The following is a 12146-nucleotide window of genomic DNA, read 5'->3' as shown; positions in this document are numbered from 1 at the left end:
TTTTTAAGTGTCTCATTCTCCCAGACCACTGGACATGCCCATTCAAATGTGTGCATATATCCCAAAGGTAAATATATGTAAAATTTCTATCATCAGTCACTTTGAAAAACTTAATGAGAGTTTTCTCATAAGTGAACACTGTTGGAGCAATTAATGTAACTCCAAATGAATTAATTTCTCTCCCACTCTTCACTTTCCTTCACTAGAGCTCTCTCTCAGTAGTGCCACCAATATATTGAGTGTTGATAGGGATTAGACCACTGACTCTATCATTCTGCTGTACCTTTAATTGCGTGAATAAAGTCTTGATAAAAACTCAACGGCTCACCTAGAAACCTGACAATGTAGGATCATTTAAACCCTATAGTGCTTTGCATTTCTTTTTGCAGAATATATTCAAAGACTCAGACCATTTAAAACTAAGTTTTTACATTTCTCAAATATTTAGTCCCCTACTACATACAGATTTAGGCCTCGCCAGCCCAGTAGAGTACCATGTAATCTCTTTAAACTATCAAAGATAATCCATTTTAAATTGCATCTCAGAATACCATAATCCATTGCAGTCATAGTTTAGCAAACAAATCCAATAGATTCTCAGTAAGTCATTTATATAGGAATATTCAATGAGTGGATTTATTTCTCTACATAAAGACCACAAACAAGCAAACAACAGTACCTTCTCAAAACACTGGATGTTCTTCTCTAACAAAATTACCCCTGGCCATTGTACCATCATTCTGACAGGTCTAATTTTCTAGAGGATGCTCTTGTCCATATTTATAGCAACTGATAGGATTTTGGTTTATTGCTTGTGACATTTTGTCTAGACCAGAAGGGCAATGTCTACTACGGAAAATTCATTTTGGGAAGCAAGGAAATATTTCATACCTCAAAGGCCAAAAGAATAAAACTATTTCAAAAGATGTATTGCTCTTTGTGCTTTTAAAGACAAAGAGTGTCAACTCATTTATAAGCAGAACAAGGTAAATGATCATAACCAAACTATTCTTTGGATAGCCTTTCAATCATTTTGCTTTATTCCAGAATATTGCTTAGTAAAGAGCATTGCCGGTTTTCTATTCCCTGACACATTCTGAGGTTACAAGTACAGAGGTTTGCCGGAAAATAAAATGGGAATTAGCTCCACTCAAATTACCATTGGCATTTCTGGCCTTTCCATTGGTGATTTTGGAACTCAGTGCAGAAATATCAGAAAGAGTTTTATCCTTTGCTGACAGAGACAAAAATCAGAGAGGGCATGAAAATGAATTCCAATTAAATTTGAATGTTGGAGCCTGAACTCTGTCTTTGTGTATCTAGATGCCTACTTAACAACATGGAAATCATATGCAAAGACACTATCGTTCTGACTTTAAACAGGTGACAACTGCTTTGTATCTCTAATAATAAAAATAATCCCTTACATTTGTGAAGTGCTTCTCGTTTTACTAAGGATTTGCACATATATCATCAAGGTTATAAACAGAAGTATAACTTAGGGAAAATCAACAGAGTTAACAGGAAAAACACCTATTGCTTCATACCTTGTCATTTGGTAATATTAAAAGTAAATGCATTAGCATTCAATCCTCATCACCATTTATGACCATAAGTAAACAGCTGACATTTTTATATACAGTCCTTTATCCTAACCAGGCATTCTTGTATGTTCAAGAAAAGTGTCATTTCACACATACCACAGTTTTCTTCATCACTGTCATCGTCACAGTCAGCCTGACCATCACATCTTCTGGTAGCCAGAACACACCGTCCAGAGCCACACTTGAAGTGACTAGGTGAGCATTCTGTTCAAAGCAATGAGCCATGTTATTTTCCTTAGACAGAAAGCCTGGAGCCATCAGCTCATTTATCTATTTATGTGTGGGCTATTGTCAAAGGGCTATTCTTGAAGATACGATGGTCTTCCGCAAAGCTGAACCAACCAAAGTTAAGTTGGCTCTCTCCATTTGCTTATCAGGATCTTTCTCCTTCATCCTTGGCATCATCTCTCCAGTCAGCTGTTTAGTGTCGTTAGGCTTTCCAGTATTTAACTACCTTCCCGAATGGACAACCATGTCCATTGAATGGACCGCCAGAGCCTGAAGTAGCCCAAGGAGCCAAGACTTCTAACTACCCAGCTGCCCTTAATGTGCCAAAATTGTTTCCTGTTCTAATCCTTCCCTCATGGTGGGCAGGTCCCTGATTCCATTTCTCTACCTGATGATCCTATGTTGCCAAGGTCTCTAAATGCTTTCAGCTTGAAGTAACCAGGGCTTGATGCTCACCACTACCCTTAGGACCCCTTAGTATAAAAGCAGCATGCACATATAGTGGGCTCTATGAGTTGAGTATGGATAAGATAAATACCTGAAATATTAAATACATCTCTGCAATTTATTTTTAAAATGAGCACCAAGGTTTGCAATGTAACCAAATTCACAGATTCACTCACCCATGCAGCCTGATTGACAACTAGAACACAACAAGAACACTAACAACAGAGAACCTTGAGAAGGTAGCTGATGATAGAGTCATCCATGTTAGATAGCCCATAGTAATTGATTTAAAAATTAACCTTCCACAGCTTCATCGGGCATTAGGCAGGTTTGGTTGTCTGAATTTTCCTCTGGAAACTGATTGCAATCTGTGTCTTCAGGCCACTGTAGGCCCACGATCCCAAGCACAGACTCACAGTGTTCTTTGGAGTGCTCACATAGTGGTCTAAGAGAGCAAGAAAGATAAAACATGGGAGGCGGAAATAGCTACACCTGAGATAGTATGTTAGGAATATATGTAGGGTTTTAATTCTGTGTGAATGTGGGTCTCTGTGTGTATCTGGTGTGTGTATATACCAATATATAGAGAGATGCACAGATACATACATTAATTTGGGAAAACAAAATAAGTAATACCTCTCTCCACAAAGGACATGCATGCCAAAGGACATACTTTCACTAAGAGAAACTTCATTACAGAAATAGAAATAGAAGTTTGTTGTGTGTGGTTTTTATTGGAATATATTTCACATATAACACGATGTAAATGTAAGGGGGAGACATGTTGATTTGATACAGTTATCTATTATAATGTGATTGTCATGTAGAGATAGAATCTCTATCGCATAATTATCATTTCTCTTTTGTGGTTGGAATAATTAAGATCTAGACTCTTAGCAAGTTCAATGATTATAAGACAATCTTGTTGTCTGTATTCACCCTATGGTGCCTAAGATCTCCAAGACCTTTATACCTACTAATTGCAAGTTTACACCCCTGAACAACATTCAGGAAACAGATTCTCCTCTACACTTTACCTTTCTCATTCTCTGTCTTTCAAGCAGACACATTCCCCAATGCTTTTATTCCAAGCCAGGAAGTTCTCAACATCAGTTTGGATAGTCTGCCACCAAGAGTCATGGAGTCTATACAGTATCATCCACTTGAGAGGTCTCTCCCTCTGGGGACCAGTCATGGGAGCTATTTCATGTGCCAACCTGACTTACCTAAGACATGGCCATCATCACTTCAGCTTAGACCGGTAGTGTTGAAAAGTTTGGTACTTCTCCCAATCCCATCTCTACTGAGCTCAAGTTCGTTAAAATAAAGTGTGTTTGTTCCTTTTATAAAGAAAAGATAGACTAAACATTGTGTTAGGTGCCTTCTTTCATGTGTGTCATCTCATTTACACAAAGCATATTTTTAAAGTGAGATATCAACGTGTATTTCTTTATTTCCTATGAGGGAAAAATGGTTTTGCCTCCATAAATTACCAAGAAATGAGCTACGTAGTTAAAAAAAAAAAAAGGAAATTAACCAAAATAAGTTCCTAGACAATTTTTTTATTTCCTTTCAAATACGTTATTTATTTTCAAAAGTTTTAAACTTTAAGCTATTCATTTCAACAAAGTTCACTGTCTGTCTCTCTCTCGATAAAATGGGGCAGCCCTTCCAGAAAGGTCAGCTCCAGTCTAGCTAGAAACTGGTAGGGAAAGGTTAACAATAGAATGGGGGACGTTTCAGAGAAAGCTCTAGTTACATGAAGTCTGCATAAGATAGAGGGGAGCCTGGGTGGCTCACTTGTTAAGTGTCTGCCTTTGGCTCAGGTCACAATCCCAGAGTCCAGGGGTTGAGCCCCGCATTGGGCTCCTTGCTCAGTGGGAAGCTTGCTTTTCCCTTTCCCACTCCCCCTGCTTGTGTTCCCTCTTTTGCTATCTCTCTCTCTCTGTGTCAAATAAATAAATAAAATCTTTAAAAAAAAAGTCTCTTATGGTTTGCCCCTCTCTCTCTCTCTTTGTTTAAAAAAAAAAAGTCTGCATAAGCCAGAGCATAACTCGATGCTGGCTTAGCCTCAGAACTCAGGCGAAGACAAAGCCATGGTGTTCCCATATTAGTTTTGCAAAAACAGGATGTTCAATAGTGTTCAATAACTCTCTGTTAGACTGAATAGTTTTGTTGCAGATTTAGGAAAATATGTGTGTAATTTAATTGCTGCAATTTTAAATTTGCCATAGGACACCTGATTTATACAGAGCACTGTATAGCACCTGACTCTCCCACTTCCTATTTTTTCTATAAAATGGAAATAATACAATAATACATGAAAAGAATACAGTGAGGTAATAGGATAAAAATAAGACAATGTGCCGCACGGCAACGGCAGAGGTCACTGTTCTTATCCTAACCCATGCGGCATTCAGTCACGGGCACAGCCCTGATAGGAGGGGCCTCCCTCAAAAGGATACTTTGAGGGCAAGACAGCAGCACGACCCTAAAATATTTAACGCATTGTAAGGGCTCAACAGTGCCAGATTTTTCAGACTCATAACTTAAAAACTAAATGTTAAGACCCATAAACAGGCATGGCAAAAGCAACATTGCTTCATGAACACATGAGTATATTATTATTCTTGTCAGAGTATTTAAAAAATTCTTATAAGCAAATATCAAAATGTAGAACTCATTTTTTTTAAAGATTTTTTTTTTTAATTTATTTATTAGAGAGAGAGAGAGTGAGAGAGAGAGCGCAAGAGGGGGGAGGGTCAGAGGGAGAAGCAGACTCCCTGCCGAGCAGGGAGCCCAATGCGGGACTCGATCCCGGGACTCCAGGATCACGACCCGAGCCGAAGGCAGTCGCTTAACCAACTGAGCCACCCAGGCGCCCAAAATGTAGAACTCATTTTGAGAGCCACTGAAAATGAAAGATGTACATGTGAACTGAAGAAACAGAACTAAAGTATCTAAAGAAAGTTCACTAAAATGTTGATTGAATAATGTCTCAGGGTCAGTCTCATCTTGGGCATTTTAATGTGAAACATAAGCCCTGAAATTATAAATCATACGTAGATGTACATTTGTTCCAGAGAATACTCCGTTAGGGAAATTTTTTTATACATGTGAAAAGAAAATCGATGCAAGCATTTGTTAAGTATTATAACAAATTATTATTCACTATCCTTGACCTTGCTTAGCCAAAGTGGAATAAAATTTAGAAATAACTTTTCAACATAAAATGAGTAGATGCTTTCTTAGCGATACTTTAAAAGGCATTTTACAGAAGTTTTCAGAATTACGTTTGCACAAGGCAACATTAACTTTTAATCTGTTTGTATAATTTGTTCAGTTCCCCAACTCATTTTGAAATTTTATTGTTTCCTGTCCTCTATAGATGCCCCTTCCTTGTCATCCATTTGATATTTGGTATTTAATTTACTGTTTCCCCGTCTGTCCACTATATCAATATTAATGCTTTTTCTTAAAGTTCCAAGTGACTTCTGATCCCAACATATGGTTCCCGTAGTTACTGCTCACACTTAGACAGGGACATCTGTATATTCACCCCTTGATGGAAAACAGCGTAAAGACTGCAGCTACCCACTTCTGTGACAGCTGTCTTGTCTTGTACATTCTCTGCCTACACTGCAACACGTGGCAGAGAAGAGCCCAAACTTCCACTAAGCAGTAGTGTTCCTCTCCTATCATCAGTGCTCTTGTGCACTGAGCTTACAGCCAGAAGCCTTGACATTTATGCACACTCATTTACCCTCCCAACAACTCAACCCAACCACTGTTACGGTCTTGATTTTATTTTTTATTTATTTATTTTTAAATATCTTATTTATTTATTCGACAGAGAGAGCACAAGCAGGGGAGCAGCAGAAGGAGAGGGAGGAGAAGACTGCCCCCTGAGCAGGGAGCCCGACGTGGGGTTCGAACCCAGGACCCCCAGATCATGACCTGAGCCGAAGGCAGACGCTTAACCGACTGAGCCACCCAGGCATCCCCTGTCTTAATTTTATAGACAGAGTAGAAGAACTGAGACTGAGAGGGACTGAGAAATCTGTCCCAGGCCACAAAGCAGTCACAGAAGAGCCAGGACTCGGACCAGACGGTGGGCTCCAGAGTAGTACTCTTAACCTGAAGGAGGATATTTCTCATCCTAAATCCAAGCTGCAAGCTTGAAATGCTGGCCCTCATTTCATCTAAGCAGGTAGAAAAACGTCAGCGATGTCCATCCCTTGTCCAAGCTGCAGTCCACGGCTTATGTAACGTCTCTAACTTCTGAGTGCTATCAAAAGTCAGCATTTTAAAACATCAGTGCTGCCAGAGAAAAAAGCAGATATACCCCTTCTTCGCCTAACTCACATTTTAGAACACTTCTTGATCCACCAAAGTGAAACGTGATTTTATTTGATTAAAGTATGTGACCTACTGGGGCGCCTGGGTGGCTCAGTCAGTTAAGCATCTGCCTTCGGCTCAGGTCATGATCTCAGCGTCCTGGGATCAAGTCCCACATTGGGCTCCTTGCTTGGCAGGGAGCCTGCTTCTCCCTCTCCCTCTGCCTTCAGCTCCCCCTGCTTGTGCCCTCTCTGTCTCTCCATTAAATAAATAAATAAAATCTCAAAAAAAAAAAAGTATGTGAACTATTTATCAAAGGCAGTTCATACCTCCCTTGTGTGGTACTCCAGTAATGAATCCTAACTCAAATATTCATTTTAGAATTCCTACTTCTTTACCTTTTTAACACATAATTTGTTATATACAGAGCTCCTTAGCAATATGGACTTTGTCTAAACTCAAACTGAGTCTCCGATCCCTCGGTTCTCCCTGAGGGGAAAATGAGGATGCTTGGGGGAGACTTCATTGTATTACCTGCAAGGTGGGATCCGCTGGCTTGTGTTCACATCACACTTTGGTACCAAAATGGTGCAAGCAAAGAACATGAGGTATTTGTAACAATTCGTTTGAACAAGTGCAGGGAAAAGAGAAGACTCCCAGCTGATGGATGCTTCCTTTTGAGTCCTGTGGCCAAGGTAATTTGGATAATTTGTATAGTTGTAGGGTAAATTCATGCAGAGTTCCAACGTAATTGGTTCACATTGACCTAACAAGAAAACACACATACAGGTACATACATATATAGTAAATTCCATATGTAAAACAATTTCTTCAAAACTTACAAAATTGCAATCTATCTTATCTTCTTTTTAAAAAATAACTGGGCGCCTGGGTGGCTCAGATGGTTAAGCATCTGCCTTCGGCTCAGGTCATGATCCCAGGGTCCTGGGATCGAGTCCCACATCGGGTTCCCTGCTCCTTGGGAGCCTGCTCCTCCCTCTGCCTCTCTCTCTGTCTCTCATGAATAAATAATCTTTAAAAAAAAAAATAACTAAGACTAGAGTGCAAACAGTATATAACTTCCATCAGAAGATAAATAATTTGGTTAAAGAACTGCCAAGCCAAGAATCATTTCTGTACAGGCAGCTGCTAGACCAGAGCCCAGTGTGTGTGTTGGAGAAAGTCTTTCTTCGCTTCTTCCCTCGGCTCAACCCCAAGCCACTCTCTTTTATGTTTCCTTTTACCCCTTTTGTCTTCTGATTTATTCATTACTTCTTAATGAATATATTCCCTCATCTTCACAGCCATTTAAAAAAAATCAATGAATTTGCTCAAATAGACTATTAGATTATGTCTTTATACATTTGATTGTTGATCAGTGGATTTAAATATAAAGCGACAAGATTTCAGGGCAAGAGGAGGCTGAGCTCTCATTAGGCCCTCATGGCTAATGAGACGAAATACTAACCTGTTAGCTTGGCATCCAAGGTTGTCTCATACTCCAACCACAGCCTAACCTTCCAGCCTCAGCACCAAAGACTATCGCATCACTGGTATTTCCTTGGTGACAATAAATATTTAAGAATGGCATGCCTTTGTGGGCCCTGTTAGCTCTTATCTCCTCTTCTTGACACACCTGTAATCACCCCTCAAATGCAGTCATGGTTCTAGCTGCCAGGTGCATACACCTGCTGCCTGGAATGATCCTATCCCATCTTCTCCACCAGGTGAATGCCTCCTTGGCCTGTAGGACTCAGCACAAACCATCACCTCCTCTGGGGAGCCTTCCCGGCCAACCACTCTCCCCCTCCCATTCCCAGTAGGAGTCTCTGCTGAGCACCAGAGCATCTTAGGCATATTCCTACCACACACTCATTGCCCTCTACTGTATTCTTTACTTACTTGTGTCCCCCACATAATTCAGTGATTTTTTAAAGATTTTATTTATTTATTTATTTTAGCGAGAGAGAGAGAGAGAGAGAGCACGCACAGGGGGAGGGGCAAAAGAAAAGGGAGGAGGAAAAAAATCTTAAGCAGACTCTGTGCTGAGTACAGAGCCAGACGTAGGGCTCGATCTTGTGACCCTGAGATCATGACCTAAGCTGAAACCAAGAGTCAGATGCTTAACTGACTAAGCCACCCAGGCGCCCCTAATTCAGAGATTTTTGAGAAATGGGACTTTATTTCTTGATCTCAAAGTCTGTACCTAGCGCAGTGTCAGAAAGAAGGAAAGGATTTGGGGGGGGGGGGGTAGGTGGGCTGTGTCAGGAATTCTCCTAGGCACTTAAAATGTAATATAATGAAAAATATAGTCCCTGCCATCAAGGCACTCTACAATCTTTATAGGAAGAAAGATACATTCCCTGCCAGTATAACATGAGGATAGGATAGTGGTCTTAAAAAGCGCTAAGAGCCCAGAAGGACAAGGTGGAGCAAGAATGGCACAGAAACCTTCCCAGAATAAATGGGGTTTAGAGGAACTTAGCAGTAAGGCTCCCTGTTCCCTCTCTGCAGGAGTCGTGAGAGGTAAGCAAGTGTGTTGGTGAATCTGCCCAGACCCACCAAAGACTCCATGCCTTATTAAGAGTCATTACTCAATTAAACTTAATTACTTGGCCAAGAAGTGATGTCCATGCAGATAGATTCGTAATAAGGACTGGGGTGAAATATTAAAACAGCTCTGGAACCACTTCTCAATTTAAAGCATCTGAGGGCTTCGAGGAAATTTTGTTGATAAGGAGCCTGATTAGAAGCCTCTGGACAGGGGTGCCTGGTTGGCTCATTCATTAAGCGTCTGCCTTCGGCTCAGGTCATGATCCCAGGGCCCTGGGATTGAGCTCCGCATCAGGCTCCCGGCTCCCCGCTCCGCGGGAAGCCTGCTTCTCCCTCTCCCACTCCCCCTGCTTGTGTTCCCTCTCTCACTGTGTCTCTCTCTGTCAAATAAATAAATAAAATCTTAAAAAAAAAAGAAAAAGAAAAAAAAAGAAGCCTCTGGACAAAGTGTAATTACAGTCTCCGTTTACTGGAAAAGGCGTAACATTGTCAAGTTGGCATAATCCTGACAATGAGTACAGGGTGGAGAGAAGAGAAAGACACAGAGGCAGTGTGGGGCTGATTCAGTCCATTGATTTGTGAACATTTAACATTTAAATCTTTTGATTTCATATTATTAAAAAATGCCTATTCCTCATAACAATAAAAACAATGCAAGATACTAAAGAAAAAGTTTATCACCTCCCTGCCCTCTTCTCTTACCTATGCTCAAAGCCAACAGACTGGGTTTGAATCCTTCCCTGCCTTTCATTGGCTCATATCTACACATACAAGCGTCTACACACATAGACAGATTTGTGTTTGCTTGCTTCTGCCAAAGTAGACTCTTACCATTCCTAGTATTCCTCAATTTGCTTTTGTTGCTTAATTATTCATCATGCCCGACTTATAAGTCAGTAGATGCCACTCTAACTATATTTTTCCTAATTTCTTTAATATAATTTTACCAAAAAATGGGATAATTCACACAGATTTTTGATGCAATAGTTTTTTTTCTTGTATATGCCTTTCCTTTCTATCTCTTCCTCTACCACCCTACCAAGTTTTAAATGTTTATTGGTACATTTTATTTAGATGATAAGTAGACCTATCACATGGGTATTTTTTCTCTTTGATATGTGGGAACTATATCTCTTTTGATTTGGGATGAGATAAAAGCTTTCAGTGTTTCACAGCCAAGGAAGATGAAAGGATTAAGTTATGTTCATATATTATTCTGGAGATCGCTACTGAATGTGGTAAGGGTGATTGAATCTTGTGTTTAATTCCTTCATAAGGCATTCTTCACAGATTGTTAAGCAAGATAAACTCTCAAATATCTATCAACCTCAAATTCTATGATTTACAGTATCAATAAGCTTTTTTTACTCACTCGCTCACAAACTTAATTTACGATAGCCACTAGAGGGCAGTCGTGTTACAAACATGAGGCTGTTTACTGTTTTCACTGCGTTTTGATGCCCTGCTTATTAACACATGGTCCAGAACACAGACGAGGTTTAATAAATACTGTTGAAAAAATTGATCCTGATGGAGTCTTAATGATATCCCACCTTTCAAAGTCTGAAACCATGTTTGTTAAATTCAACCTAAAGATGGGATTGTTAACTAAATGATGTTACATGCTTGCCATGATGCAATACTCTGAAGCCATTGGAAATCACATATTAAATGATAGTTACTTACATGAGAAAATGTCACTTTCAAATCCACTGGCATATACAATATTCTAAGATTCATCTTTGCCTCAAATTCTATATTTCTCTTTATTATTTTTAGTAGTTTCATGAGTTTTATATGGTGAACACCCTTGTACCTACCATCAAGATCAAGAAGTTGAACTTTGCCAGACATCCCAGATGGCCCTCCATTTATCCTGTCTTCTACCAACTTTCTCCTTTCTCCCCAGAGTAACTACTGAGTTTCATAGTTATCACCTCCTTGCTCTGCTTTATAGTTGTATTACCTAAGTGCGCACTGCACCCTGAATACTATAGTTAATCTTGCCCATTTTTTAAAACTTGTTTTGTCTTCTAAATCTCTTAATCTGGGTTTCCCCCTCCATCCTTTTATTTTTAATTCGAATTTAGCTATTGAAGAACCCAGGGATTTGACTGTAGAGTGTGCCCAAGTTTGAGTTTTGCTGACTACCCATTCCTGGTGAAGTTAAATATATTCCCCTGCCTACTTCCTGAACATGGGCAGCTGAATGCAGAGAGTTGATTAAGTTTCATCCCTTAGGGAGGACTATGGGTGCTATGGTGTTCTTCCATCAGAAGGCAAAGTATATCTGATTTCTTTCTTTTTGGGATGTGAGCAGCTGTAGATGCTCAATGCCTTGACCCATTAATTCACCAATGCATGTTACCAAATGGAAACAACTGGTTACCAAATGGAAATATTCTAACTTAATCATTTATTTTTCACTCATTTGTTGGGAATGCTTTTAGAAAGAGATCATTCCTCTCATCTCCCATTTGCTCCCAGGACTGAAGTCCTTAACCATTATGGTGTTTGGCTTCTTTACCACACTGCTATACTATTTGCTCCTTCCAACTAGAGACTGCAAGGAGAAGGCAGTAAATTGAGAGGTTGGTAGGAAATTATTCAAAGAACAAAGCTGCTCATTGCTTCCTCAATGCTGGAGAAAAAGAAAGCCATGAGTAAACATGTAGAACGAAGAGTCGATGGAACACTGTGAGGAACGTGAGAGTCCCTGGGGCATGACAGTGGTAGCTGGCTTCCTACAGCCATGGTGGTCATGGACACAGAGCGGTGGGGAGACACATGCCCAGGAACTGCTCTTTCCACAGGGTTCCCCAGTTGTCTGGACTGCACACTACAATGTGGGAGTGATAGATTAGTCCCCCACACCAGAGTGAGGGGAAATAATATTCCTACACAAACCCCTTAGGGCAAGGATATGTCTGTATTTTGCCTCCCAGCAGGGCACAAGGATGTTAAAGATCCTGGGTA

At 40.1% G+C, this 12146-nt stretch overlaps 1 protein-coding gene across 1 annotated transcript in view; it reads right to left on the bottom strand.

The window, feature by feature from the left end:
* The window catches only part of CORIN (corin, serine peptidase), a 114835-nt gene that overhangs the window by 55691 nt on the left and 46998 nt on the right, over window positions 1–12146 (bottom strand). The window contains exons 8-10 of the mRNA XM_035005587.1: window positions 7152–7383; window positions 2579–2724; window positions 1701–1808 (exon numbers count right to left, since the gene is read on the bottom strand). Coding sequence (XP_034861478.1) covers window positions 1701–1808; window positions 2579–2724; window positions 7152–7383 — 486 coding nt within the window. The remainder of the gene's footprint in view (window positions 1–1700; window positions 1809–2578; window positions 2725–7151; window positions 7384–12146) is intronic.

This window comes from Mirounga leonina, unplaced genomic scaffold (genome assembly GCF_011800145.1).
Source record: "Mirounga leonina isolate KUSES-001 unplaced genomic scaffold, KU_Mleo_1.0 Mir_129, whole genome shotgun sequence".
Classification (NCBI taxonomy): Eukaryota; Metazoa; Chordata; class Mammalia; order Carnivora; family Phocidae; genus Mirounga; species Mirounga leonina.
The sequence above is the reverse complement of the archived record's forward strand: the minus strand, read 5'-3'. Positions and strand labels throughout refer to the sequence as shown.